Genomic DNA, 18,048 nt, shown 5'->3' on the forward strand with positions numbered 1-18,048 from the left:
ACTAAAGTCAAGAATTGAAAGGTAAATTAACAATTATATTTACATATGTTTCAAGATTGGATAAAAAGTGCTAACTGACATGTTATCACTCCTGTCATAATACTAGTACATTGTTATTTATGTTCTGCTGCATAGGCTAGCTACAGACAGGTAAAATGAGGAAGAAACAATTTTTTTATACCTGTAAATGGTTAAATAATTTATGATTATGCTCAGAACATTATTTCTAGGTAAACTTGAAAATGCTTGAGAAAGATCATTGGATTGGATTTTACTATCTGAGGTGACCTCAACTAAATCCTCTGAATGTGTTTCTCAGACAGAGTTCTGACACAAAGAGATTTAATGCACTGTCTTCAGAAATGGTACAGAATATTTGTACTTGGTTTGCCTTTAGTTTGCAGGAACAAGAGAGTTTTAAAAATTCTAAATTACAGAAATTGGACCAAGAAAGAGGCACAATATTGACTACAGTCTCCGCAAAAACAGAAGTGTTCCAGTTTAGGGTGGTATTTTCCTTTTCCCCAAAAGCATTGACATTACTACTAATGCTTGGAATCTAACAAAAAGAACTGATGCTGTCCTTGGTCCTCCCTTTGATATTCGTGCTAAAAATTCTACAGCTGTAGCATTTTCCAGATTTTCACAGACACTTTTTAAGATTATTATATTGATTGAATAATTCACTGCCTTTGAAGGTTTGAAAAGCAGTACTAGGAAACGAATAACTTTGACATATGTAATACTTTCATGCTGTTTATATAAACCTTTCTAATTAAAAAAAAAAAAAATCATGCTTAGTACATACCAGTGTAGTTGCCCCTTGTAGTAGCATCTTCCATTATAAGAAAAGTTCAACTGTTTAGATACAGTCAAAAGTCACAATAACTGACTTTTGCATAAACAAATGGACCTGTGTGAAATAATGAATAGACAGTCCGTATCATAAGAAAGAAGTGCCTCCCTTGTGTTGTTAGGATGAGAAGCTCTTGATTTTGTGAAGAAGGTTGCTTTTTAAGTGGAAGGTTCATGGGGATACATTAGTTGGGAGCTGAGATCTAACAGCTGTCTGCATCATGTGAGCCTCTGAGCATTTGCTCACTTACAAGGTTCCTTTCTTTGTTCATAGAACCCATCAAGCAGTTATTGATGTAGAATTTTTCCATAATTTAACAACTCTACTGCTTTTCTGATTGACATAGCTAGCTCTGGGGAATTAAAAGTGAAAAATGAAAAAAATATTGTTACTGATTGACCACTCTTAATCAGTTATTTATATAGTAAATGTTGTCTGAAGTTTAAAGGAAAGGTTCTGCATAGTATGGGTCAAGTTACTCAGATACACTGCTGTAGATAGCTCTGACAATAACTGGATTTGCATTTCATTCAGCAAAATATTAAGTGTCCTGGTTCAACTAGGATAGGGTTAAGTTTCCCCAGCAGAGAGCGGGGGGGAAGGGATCTCCAGCCGGGTTATTCATACCATGCTGACGTCAGGTCCAGGGGTGGAGACTTTTTACTTGCTCTTTGGTGGGCTTGGTGGTGGGAAGTTGTTCCGTGACCATTTAGCGGTATTTCCCTGCATATCGTTTGTCTTGGTCACTGTTATTGCTGTTTATTGTTGTTATCATTGCTACTGTTGTTGTTCAGATTGTTTATCACACTGTTGTATTAAATTTCTTCTCATTTTAACCCAGGTTTGTGCCTCACTGCCAGCCTGTCCAGCTGAGGGTGGGGGAGGGACAACAACGTGCTCTCCGGTCCCGGCAGGGCTTAAACCAACAAACTAAGCAATTATGCAGAATCCTACTGAAATCCAGTACTTAAAAATCTCATTTCAAACAATGCAAGACCATAGTCTGGGTTCATCACTTACCTCTTCAAGAAAATTCTACAAATTATTCTACAATTAAAATTTACAAACACTGTCAATAGTGTGTTTTGGATCTAATGAAGAATAGTTAGAAGGCATCAGCTGCAAAAACATTTTTAACTGCTGTGATTTGATATTCTTCAGATGCCATTTGTTTTGTTATAAAATGCAGAACCTTTGTATGTAAAACAAATTTCTGTGATCAAGATTGAAAGGAATGATTTTGCATTTGAAGTTTTCATACTGAATGGTGAACTGTTATAAATTCTGTTCTGACACTGGAAAATTTCCGATGAGTAAGATGGTGTTTTAAAATTACTTTTTCTTTTAAATTCTTTCTTTTTTCAAGAGACCTAATACATGTGACAAGGCCATTGCAGTTGGGCAGACGGTCATCGCAAAACATAGAAATACACGGTACTATCGTTGCAGAGTTGTGGGAGTAACATCTCAACTTTTCTATGAAGTCACGTTTGATGATGGCTCTTTCAGTATGGATACTTTTCCTGAAGACATTGTAGTAAGTACTTTCTCAGATATCTGTTTTTTCAGGTTTGGTTGGTTTTTGTTTGTTTGAGTTTGTTTTGTTTTGTTTTTTAAATTAGAGAGGTGGAACCTCTCAAACTACTTCTTTTGACCTTGAGGAGGTAACTTCTTAATATTCAGTTCATACTTGTTACTTTTGCTTCTGAGAATGATTATTTTCTAATGGGCTTCCAAACCTTGGTTGTTCTTATTAGTCTTTGCCATTTGACCAAATGAATCAAAAGTAATCTTAGAAAAGCTTTTAATTAAATAAGAAATATGTGTTTAATAAAGGATATGAGAGAGGCAATTCCATATATCCTTCTCTGTCTCTCAGAGATAACTTATAAAATTTCCTTGCAGACTAGAAAAGTCCTGCTGTAATGGGAAGAATAGCTCTCAAGAATCTGTTCTAATAACTTGTTTACACCTTCTGATATTTAGTTTGTGATATTACATTATTAATGATAAAAATCATCAGGGAGAAGACTTTGTAGTTTATTGCATTTCCAAAAAGCAGTTGAGATTTTGATTTCCCTTATGTACTTGCATAAACTACCATGTTTCTCAGAACTGTTAAGGACCACATTGTGCACTTCATTAGCATACATGAACAAAATTTGCAGTTAGGGAAAGATTCTGTTTCTTTCCCCATTTGCATTGAATACATTGAATGTAAACCTTCACTGTGTTCGTCAGGTGCTGCTTGATGTCTTTCTCATGATAGGACTCTAATCCTTGATTACCTTCATGCTCCTCTGAGTCTTTTTTGTGCCGAACTGATATTTTTGCTGCACCTCCTGCTAATAATTTCGAAAAGTTAGAGCCCTCAGTGAACACTGGTATGCAAAAGTACTGTTTGCTGCAAGAACACTTTTTGCTTCCCCATGTGGCCTGTTCTGTTATAGAGGGGTAGAGTCTGGCATATGCAGTGTTGCAAAAGAATACATGCTTTGCAGCTTAAGGGGCACAGCTCCATATTCTTCTCCCGTGAAAGTCTTTGAACTTTTCTGCTTTCTGCAGGCCTAATGTTTTCCTGGAAGTGGCATTAGCTGACAGATATATCAGTGGAAATTATACTGTTCTTCTTAGAAGCTTCTTAGTTATTGAAAAGTCTGATGCCTTTTGAAAATACAGTATTAGAAAGGGTACATTTCAGAGTAGTATATGAGGATTGAGCTGTTTACCTCCCACTGATCTGAATAGAAGACAGGCAGCAAATCCCTCTTACATGTCTTTGAAAATTTATCCTTGAATTCGAATCACTCCAAAAAGCTCCATTAATGATCAAAGACTTTCTGATTTAGGATGATCAAGATATTAAGAATATGTGACTGTATTGTTATTAGAAACCCCTCTTTTGTGTATGCCTGCATCAAGGATCTGGTAAGGCAGAGATGAGAAACTGCTTGCTGCCGTAGTGGGGTAGTCTGATCTGGAGCTAAGAATAAATGTAATCAGGTCTGGATATGCCTCAGTGCTTCTCAGATAGTGGATGAACAGCATATAATTGTTTGATGGAAACTCCAAACGAATTTCATATTCCTTAGAGAAATCTTGTTGTGTTTTCATTAGATAATATACCTGCAGCAGTTACTGGAAGGGGAAAGAAAAAATGGTTTTTCTTCTGCCTGGACTAAAACTTGCTAATCCATGCAATGTGCGTATCAGGTGTTAGTGCCGCTGGGAGGACTTATTCATCAAATCTGGTGTGAAAGCAATATTGCTACCTATTGAAGAACTTATTTTTCTAATCTGTTTTCACTTTTCAACTAGCTCACGAAGATAGCAGGAGCTTTCTGCTTTTCCAGTATATGCTGAATCCACTACATAACTTCAGCTCGGCTCACAATAGACCACAACTCCAGTGTTCAGACATAGTGATTTATTTTTAAGGAGGAAAATGGAAAGCAGGGAAATTTCAGTTTTGAAGCTTCATGAAACTCTGTTTGCATGTAAGCATTCAATAACTACCAATGCAGGGTATACATTGTTCTCTTCTCCTATGTATTTTTCTTGGTTTGTGTTAGCATTTGCTAAATATATCCATTTTATTGGGTTTTTTTTTTTTAAGCGTAGGTGTTACATATAGGCATAGCTATATAGATTTTTTTATTTCAAGCTATTGCTTGGGCACTATACCTGATTTCTACCTTGTCAGAATTTCTAAGAATAATCATTCCTCAATTACAATCGTTAAAGCCATTAAATAGCTTGTTGATGTGCTAACCAGTCAGCTTTCCCTCAACCTAGCATGTGCAACAAGGTATATAGGTACAGTATTTTTCTGGAAGAATTAGCAGGACAAGGTCCTCTGTAATTCATGGAAAGACTGCAGTGAGGGGGTTAGTATGTGATGTCTTAAAGGAGGTGAGATGACAGCTTTAGCAGTCAATGTAATGATGCATGCACACAAGTGGAGAGTACATATGCTGCAGTCCTAACTGCTGCCAACAGACAGCATGTATGTGTGCCACTTGACACTTCTTGAAGGATTAGTGCTCTGCAGCTTGTCACATATCCCCTAGCTCAGCACCAGGACGACTGCTGTCCTGCCCAGCAGTCCAGATGTCAGTTTACAGATTATGCATTAGGAAATGTCTCAGTTCTTCATCCTGCTCATTTAGGGATGTGTCATGCAGTTGTTTGGCTTTTTTTGTTTTGTTTTGGTTTGTTTTTTGGGGTTTTTTTGTTTGTTTGTTTGTTTGTGGGTTGTTTTTTTTTTTTTGTTAGTACCTGATGATCATATTTCCACTGGCATATCTTGGCAGTTCACTAGAAATTAATATTCTCAGTACTTAGCTAGGAGTTTTATTTGTTTCTCTATATATCGTGGTTGTCAATAATGCCTTAACAGCAAGTATAATAAAAATATATATGCATATATACATATACATATATATATGTATCCTGAAATTAGAGCTAAGTATGAAGTTGTTCCCATATTACCTTTACTGAGATCCCAGCTAAACAGGGAAGCCTTGCACTATACTTGGTCAGAGACAGAAAGGTCCTGCCAAACTGCATTGGTTACAAGGAAGAGAGGAAGAAAACAAAAATTGTAGAATCAAGCATGCTTTCAGTCTATGGGGAGGTCCTGATTATAGAAGAGCTGTCCTGAAATAGTAGACATCCTTGCAGGCCACTTGCCCCAGTAAGTGCCTTGGTCCTTCAGTGACCAGTTTACACAGAATCTTTGCTGTCGCGGTTTCACCTTGTGGTTATCAAGCAAACTAGGTGAACAAAAATGCGTGTACTTAATCTTGCTGCCATGACATACCCACACGGTGTTTTCGTTTACTATTAAGTATATAAATGTAGGGGTTCTCCACTGAGAAGATAAATCTGATCTGTGGGTTGTCATGTCCACAACCTAAAATGAACTTTACTTATTAAAATCTATAAATTGAATGCCATTCTAAGTGGTATTGTAGATTATAGAATGCTTCTGTAAATGTTCCTTAAGAGCAGGAGCCTCTTAAGAGTTGAGGAAGTGAGATGTGTTTGGAAGGACACTTGGATGCTATATTCAGGAGTTTATGAGTTTGTTTTGAAGAACTACATTGTGGTAATTTTCAGAGGTCCCAATAAAATCTGAAAAACATACTCTTGAAAAAGTGTATATTATTCAGGTTAGGACATTCAGACTTCATCTGTCAAAAGCTGGAACAATAAATTATTTTTGCGTGTTGTTGGTCCATCCAACAGCTTGTTTGATTTTTTTTTAATCTGTTTTTTGACTTTTTTTGAAGTGGATGCCACCTTACCTGAAAAAAATCAAGCATAAAAAAAAACCCCACCAACAGTGGATTTTTTAATATACCAATAGTGATACCTGTAATCCTTAACACAATTATGTTGATACTTACACAAGTACCTTCTTTTAGTAGTGCACCCAAGAGAGCCTGAGTGTGAAGAGAATAGAATAGATTAAGCTCTGTCTTTCTGTGTCTGTCAGTACTTCAAATTCACCACTGGCAGAGGAGAGAGGAACAGGGCTATTGAGAACTCTGACAGCCAAAATACTTCACTGAGATTATGGCCAAGGCTACAGCTTACAGTGTGCACCTAAATTTCACAAAGTCCAAAATTATAATCATCTGCTTTCTTTGTAATAAAGTTGAGAACATTTTAGTTGCCAATATTTGAAGAAAAACCTGCCAGTATGATAGAAATGTAATTTAGGAAGATATTAAATAGAAAAAATAATACTTTTCTTGGCCAGGGACCTTCTTTGCAATTCTCTATCACTGTCTCAGCCCACAAATGCTCATTTTAGACCCCTACAAAATCTTGAAATTAAAGCTTTGACATCTTATGACCCACACTAATGTATACACATACTGTGTGCATAGTCTTGCCAATTATCCTATCTCTCTTGATGATTGTGGGCTCACTGAGGTTCTGAATGATCCTTCCAGGCCTAGATATCTGGGAGGGGTTTGAAGCTGTATAGGCATTTATAATCTTAGAAGTTGCTCAAGATGAGGTGAACTAATTGGGGTAAAGTACAGGCAAAGCAGTCAGGCTGAATACAGATTGTCCAAAGGATAGTGTTACTAGACTAATGAGAGACTGAAGGGATTTACTTCATCCTTCTTTGAGCTGTAAAACAAATGGGATTCATCTGGAATGTTCTTCAAAAATTATTTCCTCTACAGGCAGGGTAAAGGGAACATTAGTTTAAAACTATAATGTACCATTATTACATGTGACTTTTTGCAGGTACCGGTTAGAAAAGGTACCTCACTTTTGGGGGCCGTTGAGTGGTGGATGTAGCTTCAAGAACAAAGTCTTACAGTAGAATTCTTTACAAGAACTTCTCCCTAATGACTTTGTCCATGACTATGGACTTCCACTGCTGCAGTATATATGTGCCTGCATAGGTCTATGTGGACACTCATTCAGCTTCTCAATTTCTGTGTATGTTAATACTTTTGCTTCTGCTTTTGAAAAAATGTACTGCTTGAACAATGGACATGGGGAAATACTGGGCTAACACATAAGTCTAGACAGTCCATTAATGACATAAAAAATAGAAGACTGAATTTTATCCCTAGTCATTTCTAAAGGATGCTGTGTTTTTTTGAAAATCTGTCCTACAAACCACGTATATGTAACTTTCCCTCCATCAAAGTTGTCTGGCATTATAAGTGACTAAACCACTGATTAGTTTCCACCATATTTTTCTAGTGGTTTCCCATTTGCTTGTCTACCTATTCAAATCAAAACTTTACGTAGTAGTGCTTACCTTGCCTCCTTGTATCTGTGAAAGATCCATTGGACTTCTGACAGACATTAATAGCTTATTGTTCGGTTTTATTATACTGGCATGTAAATCTCTAAAGAATGGCTAAGGAAATTAGAAGAGTGTTGAATTTGCACTCTTTCTGGGCAATCTATACCTACTTTGGATGCACTCCAGTACCACAATTACCAGTGATTTCTGAGAATGTGAAATAGAAAAGCAGGCAATACACTTCTGAAGGTAACAAGTGGATGGATTATGTTTGGTATAAACTTAGTCAAAAAGTCCTCAGAACTAGCTGTGTGATGTGAGAAGAGAGACCTCACGAATTATAATAGGTTTAGCAATCTTCTTTTTTTAATTTCTTAACTGAGATGACATTGTGTCTCTGAGCTGAATAAGGTGCTACTCATGTTGAGTTGGCACAATTTTTTTTTGCAGCATTATAAAATTACCTGCTGTATAGTTGAACTTACTACTCAGCAGTTTGTGTGGTGTGACCACTGACAGACAATTCTGAAAAATTCTGGAAAGCAACTGTGAGAGCTGCATGACATGTCTCTGAGGAGAAAAGTTGTGTTCCTTTTACTAGTTAGATTTGTAAGAATTGTGTAGAATTTTGCATTCTTGTTCTGTGAAATACTCCAAGAAGTTAAATATGTATATATGTTTTGAAGAATTTACTTCAAGTTTGTGTGAGCTGAGAAATTTATTTTAACAGATTTTTGTAACTCTGAACTTCTGAACTGGATTTGCAAGTGCTGATGCATAGAATGCTATGCTTTGCACATGCAAATAATTGAATAATAACACAAATGAATTTCTGTTTTTAAAACTGTGGTCTTAATAAGTTAGGATCAAACTTTTTCAGAAGCAAAGATTAATTTCTAGGGCTTCAGACTGGAGGCTTTTATTCCATCGTTTAACTCTTGAAGCTCAAAAATGTCAAACATCCAATAGTCTGATTCTAATCTGAAACTTGTACACCCCTATAACCATATTGATTTAAAGTGACTTACGTTCACTTCATTATGGAGAACAGCAGTGATTTTTCTGTGGCTTTTGCTTTTTCTTTGTTTCCTGTTAGAGTAGAAATACAGGCAACTTAATAGGTAAGCATAAAAAATGAATATAGGAAAGATTAAAGGCAAATTAAAGCTTCAGATATAAGTATTATCTTTACATGGCTTCCTGTGTATAATGTCCTTTCCACTTTATAATGGAATACTTTATGGATCCTAATCAATAATGATTTTAGGAGAGTTGAAGCTAATGCCCTCACAGCAAAAGAAAGAAAATGGAAGATAATCAATTACTTTGCAGTTTATGATAAGATGGCTGACTTTGCAGTGAAGCAGGAGAGAGACAGAAATACATTACAATGCTTCTTGTGTTTGCAAAGCGAGTGTGTCTCCCATGTCTGGGAGCATGATGAGCTGTGATAAGCATGTGGAGCACAGCGAAACCCCCAGAATCACAGAGGAACCACTGAGATGAGGTGAGACTGTTGGGAGTTGGGGAGGACCACTATTTCTGCTCCCACCTTTTTTCGAAGGAAACCCAGGAACTGTAGGATTTTCAGGACTGGTAATTTACCATATTTGTTGGGTGTTTCAGAAGTAGATTATCTGCAGACTTGCCATGTGTGTTCGGGGAGGGGGTTGGGGGTAGAATGAGCATTTTCCTTCAAGTGTGTTATGTCCTGGGACAGGAGCAGGAGCAGAACATGAGCTGCTCTTCGTACTCATCTGACTGCATTAAACCTTTAGGCCTTCACCAATATATAGATGGGCAGGATATGAGGTAGTACTGTAGGATTCAGAGTCTCATCTAAGTTTAATGTAAACATAAACAAGGGTTCTCTGCTGCACTAAAGTAGTCTAGTAAGTACAGTCTAGTGAATCAGACATCCTGGTGTCCTTTCCAACTTCACTTTCCCACTGCTAACACTGAGTTTTGTCCCATAAGATTATATTCTACCCCAAATTAAAGCTTCCTCAGTGTCATCTGTACTGCACCTTATTGTGATGCCCAGTACAACCCTGGACATCCTAAGCCACATTCTGCAGTGTGGTTTTCAATTGTAGCCTTCTGGCCAATTCTGCATCTGTCAATTAGCATTACACATGTATTTGTGTTATTAATACTTCGCTGAAAGGCAATGTAATGGTTGAAATAGTAACTTGCTAAGCTAAATGGAAAGTAAGAAATTTTTAGATGTATTCAGGAATGCATGATCGAGTTTGTCTTCCAGTTTCCCTTTGGTGAAAGCATGTATTCAGTTTGTAAGAGAAGATTCAGTAGCATTTTAAGGACAACATATTATACATAAATTTAGAGTATTTTTATACTATGTATTATATGATCCAAGGCTGAATTTGTTGAATTACAGTAACTATTGTGTTAATTTGGTGATTTCACTGAATTTATACCAATTCAAAACCAGAATTGCACTCCTGGGAATCAGGCCTGCTCTTTCAAATGCAAATGAACTGTGTAAATTGCTGTTCCTGTTTAGATAAAATTCTGACTGTGGCAAATTAGTTACCACTCTCCTTTTCATTCAAATTATCTTGGAACATATGAAACCTAATTTTGTGTTTCTAAAAATTTGCATTAGCTACCATCTACTATCAGCTCCCAAAAGAAAAACACAGTTTGACAGTCTGTTGAGATCAGTGGTTGTTTTAGAGAGTTTCCACAATCTGTTTCTCCACGTCCACTTTAACAGTGTTGGTAGATGTGTTCACTGTTTGCAACTGTGGTGTGCTATTTGTCGGTAAGACAAGCTTTTCTAAGTCAGAGGTGTTAGTTGCAATCACATTAGTTGTGCTCCTTATGAAACAATCACTGGTGAGCATGACCATGGAGGCTTAATCACTAACACATTGAAAGTTAGTATTAGCTGAAGTAACATAGGCAGAGGAGATCTCTTGCACGAAGTGCCTTTGCAGAATGGTCCTGGGGACATTGAAGCTCCATCCTCAGGACTGTTCAAAGGTAGCTTTCCTGCTCTGCTATGGGATCATTTTTCTCTCCGTGTTCTGTACAGCAAAAGCTAACTCCTTCTGACAGCGTGGTCACCCAATGCTTAGTTCTGCACTCCTTCCCTTTCCAACCATCTTCAGCTATTTCTGCCTGTCCAGAGAGCAATAGCTCAAGGTAGGTACCCTAGTAGCAATGAAGTAGGATAATAAATTTAAGTCAGGTCCTAATTTAAAGGAAACATTTAGAAATGACTGATGCAGTTCAGCTGTAGTCAGTGGGAGGACCGTTTCTGTGCCAAAGCCCAATAATGAAGCCTGGATTTTTCCTACTTCATGTTGTGAATCTGGGTACTAGAAACCCACTTGAAGTCTTATCGGTGAAAATCAGAAGTAGTTAGTGTGTTTTGTCTGTGTTGTGAGAAGTAACCATTAATTTTGTGATTAATACTGGAATGCTCATTTGCTATAAATTGAAATGAATGTGCTATGAGTTGAATTTGCTGTGAAATAAATTTTATTTTCCTCAAAATAAGAGGTTAGAGGTTTTAGTTATTCAGTTTTGGAGACCATGCATGAATTTTAAGTTATTTTTCAAAAACCATGGAATTTCTAGGATAAAAGACCAAGTGAGTCAGTATTGCTTCTCAATGCAAATTGTGGTTAGACTAATACTAAGGCCTTGAGCCATTCTTATGGATTTAAGCAATGCAGGGGATAACAGAAAATGGACAGTTTCTATTTTGCAGTTTGATTTTAATAATATATATAAATTTACGAACAAACACAAGATGAGCAATAGTAAAAAAAAATAACATACATACACAGGATAGGAAGGCCAGGTTTATTGCAATTACAGAGTCTGATTTAGCTGTAGTTGTCTTTTTGGTATCTGTTTTTCTTTGATCTTTAAAACCTCAGGGCTAGATTATGTTTTCAGTCTGCCAGGAGGAGGATTACAATATCGTGCCATGGCCCCTGTGCATCAGGGATAGAACAATATGAAAAGGATCTGTATCACCAGGCACATTGCAGGGCTGAAGCCAGGCTGCTGCTTACCTCTGCCTTTGCCATTGCTTCTTGCCAGGTTTCATGACAACAGCATAGTGGGATTCACAAGAACCCTTCAGTACAGAAAGCTGCAGCAGCACAATGAAATGTATTCTTACATGGTCTTTCTGCAACACTTCTGTTGACTGATTGGAATATGTCTTCCTAGAGGGTTTTGATGTCATATGACACAGAAACAATGAGTACCTTCAAAGGATAGAAAAATACATTCAGCTAAACTAATTGTTACAAATAGTAGTTTTGAGTGAACATTGAAACTGTCTTTAAACCCATAGCATCTAAGGAAGAATAATGCCAGTAAGGTTCTCTGTATATTTATACTATTCCTTTACCATTAAGTAAAATAATGTATACAATTTCCCTGTATTTCATTCTGTCACTGCATTACGGAGCCATACAGAAAAAAATAGGATTAGAAGTATGTGCTAGCTCACAAAACCTGTTTTGAGAGCTGGGCTTAACCACTTTAGCCCTGTATTATGTCAATTATACCATCAACAGTATTTGACAAGAATTTGAATAAACAATGAGGCTTTTTGTGCTTTGTTTTGGAAACAAAACAAATCAGCAAGTAAAACTTAGGAATGTCAAGGTTATGCCGAAAATTTTTTGCTAAGTGACATTGAGAAAAATGCTGTAATTTGGATACAATGTAAACAAACAAAAATATTTTATTTTGAATACAGTCTATACCGTAGCAATTTGAAAAATAACAGAGCTCAACAATATGTGTGTGCCAGCTAAACAGATAATCACTTCTATTCTTTTTGAGAAAAATTAAATGGGAGTTTCTGGTGTTGTTCATGGGAATAGGGGCTGCTCTGTTAGACACTCTCCTGAAGAAAGAATTGCCAGCCTGATTATGTTTGCCGTCTTGGTTAATGCTTGATGACAGCTTGATGCTGCATGTTGTGGATTTTGTAGACACCCTCATGGGAAATAGGTCGAAGAATGTTACAGATATGGCAGATCTGAAAATTATTTAACAAGTTCCAGAAGAATGAAATGCTTCAGAAAAGGAAGAGGCTACTGTGCATGTCTAACAAATTACATTATGTGATGGATGTACAGTTTATGGATGTACACCTAAAGTTTGTAAAACAGTGCAGCTATGAGGGAATAGTTTATGCTGATTCAGATGAATTAGTGGTGAATAAGAGTAAACTCTGAGTGAACCACTTGCAGACAATATTCCCACTTAATACTGTATAACATAGATTGATTTTTCTTTAATGTCGAAGTTTTTGGCCTTATTTTTTTAATACACAGAAAAATAAATATCGATTTTCATTGTATTGTTTTATATATATATATATATATATATATGAATGTATTATGGTTATGTTCAGAGAAAACTGTTCTCTAGTAATATTCATTAGCTTTAGAGAAGACTCTTCAGACTGTTACGGATTGCAAATGTCTTTTACCTCACAATGTTTCATTCTCCTCTTCCCTATTAAGCTCACTGTAGGAGCACAGCTGTGAAAACGAGTTTAGTAATCTCCCGCAGAAAATATTCTGATCTGATCAAGATGGAGATTGATTTTCTTCATCCTAACGGGAGAAGTTCCACAGCATGCTAATGCAAAAGTATGAGTCGGGGGGCAAAAGCAGCTTGTAAGACAATATGTACTAGTCTAGATTTTCAATTGTATGATAGAATTGGGGACCTTCATCATCACAATTCTTCTATCCTCTCTTGAGTCAGAGTAGGATCACATAATCAAAGCAATTAACAAGAGCCAAGTGATATGATGAAGGTGCCCTCTGATTGGAATAGACAAGTATTGGCATTTTCCTACTTGAATATGATTGTTTCCTAACAGCCATTTAAAATAGTTGATTACTGTCAGGTTTATACCTCATCTAAAAGAGGCTGTATGGACCACACTTTGCTCTTTTCAAACAAATTGTTGAGATACAATGGCCAATGTTATTACTATGATTTTAAATACAATATTAACCTTTATGACCATTACTTACAGGATTTAATTGATCCTTTCTTCACCAATCATGTTCCATATTCACCAAAGACTGAATAAGATTTGGAAGGATATGATTCCATTTAAACTCCTGACATATCTAACATTGAGCTGTAAGCTGACTGTTGAAAGGCAGAACATTGTGCAAGCTAATGAAAAACTTTTCCTGCTGCTAAATTCAGGAGGAATGAAATGGTGAGGGTTTTGTGTGTTCAGAATATTCAGAAGTGGTTTTGAGAGCTTTTTGCTTTTCCTGTATTGATCCTGAAAAGAACATTTTTTTTTAAGTGTTAGTAAATAATGGATTGCAGTCTCTAGGACATTTTTTTTCAACTGCTGCCTTCCTCATTGGGAAAAAGTCCCTCAAACTGAAAACTTCTTTTTTCATTAAATACTCACATATTCTACTTTGGCCATGCCAATATTTCCTTTCTAAGACTTCCTCTTTGTCTAGCTTTCTGTCGGACAATAGACTAATCACTCCATTGGGATTCCAGGTTGCAGGCTTACTGAAACACCTGCACTATACAGGTTTTATTTGTACTGTTGGCATGTAGACAATTTCCAAACAGCATGTCAAAAAAATGGTCTTGCATTACTGCTTTACAACCTTCCCCTGTAGGTTCTTGGTATGAACATTTTACCCAACTATTGTTAGTGAGTTTTACATGTGTTTGGTTCCATCTCCCTTGATATTTAGAACAATCATAGGGTCTGCAATATGGGTCATAACAATCAAAGCCTGAGGATAAAGCCCATTCACAAACACTCTCCCCGACTTGTACTCCTCTCTCTTTTATCCAGTTAAGGCAGTAAACACCTTTTCCAGGAACATGGAGTGGCCAGCGATCAGCATCCTCAGAATCTTGTCCCATTATGGACTGTACTCAAATTGCTGGCCCACCATTCTTGATGAGCACTCCAAAGCCTCCCTAGGAACTGAGGGAGAGAACAATCACCCAAAGCAGTTTCTGTGATGACAGAGAATACATCCTAAAAATATTAATAAGACAATGAACATCAGTACTATACAAAAATAAAAATCTACATAAAGAACCCCCATTGTGGCTCAGGATATTGTTCTCCATGGGATATTATCTTCAAGAAGAAAGAAAAGTGTTCTTGGTTCATTTTGAGAACTGGAAGTGGGTTATAATTAGAAAGATGGAATAATCCACCCTGTATTAATTTTGCACTCCTTTCCATGGGCATCTTTAGCTCTAATAGCCAAAATCTGAGCTCCAGTATCTACTAAAAATGTAATTGGGACTTGTTTTGGTCCCACAACACCTGTGATCAATAATTCACCCCAGACGTTTTCAATGAGCTATCTAATGTAAATCCAGACTTTGCCCCCCACCCCACTCACCATCAGAGGGCGAAGGACCTTCCCGCTGAGTCTCGGGAAGCATTTGTCCCTGATGATTCAATCCACGAGGGTGCCCTGGAAGTAACATTCATCTGCAGACAAGCTGTCTTCACACTCTCCAGCAATTGATTAACAGTCCCTATAATTGCAAGGGAATTTCCCCTTTCCAAGGGGGTCAGCCCTCTGGCCCAGTTAGGCAGCCCTCTGAGTCAATGACCATGGGCCCCAATGATTACCAGTGGTTAGAAACACACCCAGACCCCAAATATCCTTCCACTTCTTTCTCTGACAACAAAATTCCATTGCCCCCTACAAAGACACTCTCCACACATACTTTGTCTCTGGTTCCATTGCAGTTGTTGCAAAATCTTTGCTGTAAATGGGACTTCTTTAGTAACAACATGAGGATGGTTGTTATCATCCTCATGCTCTGTTTTAACCAGCGGGTACATATGGGAGGGCTTTCTGCAGTTTCCTTTGCCTTCTGCAAATCTCCTTGGGGATAGATCCCCCTCTCTGAAAGCTTCACCTCTACCTCTGCCACAGTATCCACCTCCCACAAAAGCTGATTCCTCAATTCCTCCTTTAATATCACATTTTGGTTCCTTTCCTCATCCAGAAACTGTTTATTTTCTTTCAACTCTTCTTGCAGAGTCTTTATTACCATTTGCAGGGAGTCAATTACAGTATCAGCTTGATAAAACTTTTGCTTCTATCTGCCACTGCCAGACTCACTCCCAACACTGCACAACTTATAGCTTTTCCTTTCCTCATTCTAACCTTAGCTTTCTTCTGCAACACCCTTATGCTATCCACTACACTCTTTGGTTGAAACCACTAGGTTTTTGCCCAGTCTTGTCCCTGGAGTGAGGGACAAGACTGATGTGCCTCCAAAAGGTCATATAATTTATCTATCCCTTTGATCGGCAAGGGGACATAAACACAAGCATTTTGGGTGCCTTCCGGATGGCCATTCTTTTTTTCTTTTTCTTTTTCTTTTTTTTTTTTTTTCCTTAGCACAAAGGGGCTGTTGTCCTGAGGAGGTCACATATTACTATCCAAATTTCCCCGTTTCTCTCTCAGGAGGCCACACCTTAACTAACACCAATAAAATTAATAGTATCCACTCTTCCTCCTATTCACTCTTAGGAGGTCACTGCTTCAGTAGATGCTTTCTGTTCCCTGAGAACCCTGTTCATGTATAAAACAGGGAAGCGGTCCTCTCAGGGAGGCAGCATGTAAATTCCAAACACAACAGGAACCTGCTCCCTTATGTTCCTGAGAGGTCCCACTTAACACAGTGAGCCAATATTCCACTCTTGTCTCCAGGGATCCTGTCTGTGACACCAATTTAATGTCCTGATCCAGTGTGGGAGGAGGTTTCGATACGATCCCAAGAGATTAAGACACAAACAAGGTCAAATGCTGTATACCCAAACCAGGTTTTTATTATTAAAAAAAAGTGAAGAGGGGTAGCGATAGGACACAATGGAAGGAAAAGACAAAAAAGAAAGCAAGGTTGCGGCATAGGGCTGCAAGAATAGTCACCACCATGGGTCCAGCAGCGTCTCGTTGGTCCTCAGTCTTCATTTGTTTGGTGGTGGGTGCACATGGATCTGGCTTCGATGGTGGATGTACACCAAGCAGAGTTTTCTGTTGCCTTTTTAAATTCATCATATCTGCTGATCAGCATATCTGCTCACCTTTAGTTTTTTTTTCCTGTGGTCCCACAGGTTTTGTTGCATCTGACTTTTGGGCATGAAGTTTGCCTCTTGTCAGTTTATTACCAATTCATCATGGGGTCTGGCCTACACAATAGGGCCACAAATGGCTACACCATGGGGCCAGCTCAGCACACCTCCGCCCCTTTGAAGTTTGTATAAATTGTCCAACAATACAACTGCAAAGAAGTGAGGTGGTGCATCTTTCAATACACTCCCGCTTCCCTGGACGACATTCCCCAAGCCAATCCACAGGCCGCAGCAGCTTCTCCTGGAGGTTTGCAGAGACACAAGCAAGCCTTGAGACAGTCATAGGACGTTTCAGTCTCTCAAAGGATTGCACCACAAAATTCTGTTTCCACTGAATTCACTAAAGATAGTTGTTTTCAGTGTGTCTCGTTTGGATCAAACCCAGAAGTCAAAGGCTCTTATATTCTTATAATTTTGAAAATAATAATTGAGTTTGAAATAGCTGAATTAACATAATTGCTAGGCAAAACTTTGTCAAAATAAAATTGTAGGTGTTCAAGGAACATGGGTTTTTAACAGTTTAGAGAATAGTCTCATTACAGAAATTCATCTTAGACTGGAATATCCATACTTTTTAGACTTGAATTAGGGAAGCATTTGAACATACTTTTTTTAAAACTTTAAAAAAAAAAAAGATATTTTCTTCAAATGTCAGTGGCTGTATTCAAATTATGGGAATCTTGCAACATTTCACAATCCTGGATAAAAATCACATGTTTCAGGTGCAGACTTCCTCCCTTTTTTTCATTACTGTTGCTCAGCATTTGTTCCTAGTCTGTGTCAACCATCACCACCATGCCACTGCAACTGGGTTTGCAACTTGCAAATTCTTTGACCAGCATTAATGAACTAAAGCATTGTTCCACCTCTGTGGTAAAAACAAAGGAGTATCAGAAGAGAAAAATAGCAAAATTATCTACTTTATCTGTAGTGCTGTAAACAAGAATTCCTTAGTGACAGCATAGGAGACAAACCCAGTATTTCAACATAGTTTCCCAACATCAATTGCAAATGGATTGCTTACTGTTTTTATTCAATACATATAATGAACCCCAAAATGTATGTTTCTAAAACCAGAAAATACTGTCTAATAAACAACAAAATTTTAGAATTATTGCTAGTCACAGGTTTTTGCTCATAAAGAAAACTTTTGAATGGCTGCAAACCTGGCACTGGTGAGACCATACCTGGAGTGCTGGCATTCAGTTATGGGCTCACCTTTACAAGAAGGACATGTACATACAA

General features: G+C 37.6%; 1 protein-coding gene across 4 annotated transcripts in view; it reads left to right on the forward strand.

The window, feature by feature from the left end:
• Positions 1–18,048, forward strand: part of KDM4C (lysine demethylase 4C) — a 277,152-nt gene that overhangs the window by 248,132 nt on the left and 10,972 nt on the right. For all 4 annotated transcript variants that reach the window (XR_003400216.1, XM_026866802.1, XM_026866803.1 and 1 more), the window contains one exon: positions 2,223–2,393. Coding sequence is in view for 3 of the 4 variants with exons in the window: in XM_026866802.1 (XP_026722603.1) it covers positions 2,223–2,393 (171 nt within the window). In the remaining variant the exon portion in view is untranslated. The remainder of the gene's footprint in view (positions 1–2,222; positions 2,394–18,048) is intronic.

Source organism: Athene cunicularia (genome assembly GCF_003259725.1).
Source record: "Athene cunicularia isolate RWA chromosome Z unlocalized genomic scaffold, athCun1 chrZ_part4, whole genome shotgun sequence".
In the NCBI taxonomy this organism is placed as follows: Eukaryota; Metazoa; Chordata; class Aves; order Strigiformes; family Strigidae; genus Athene; species Athene cunicularia.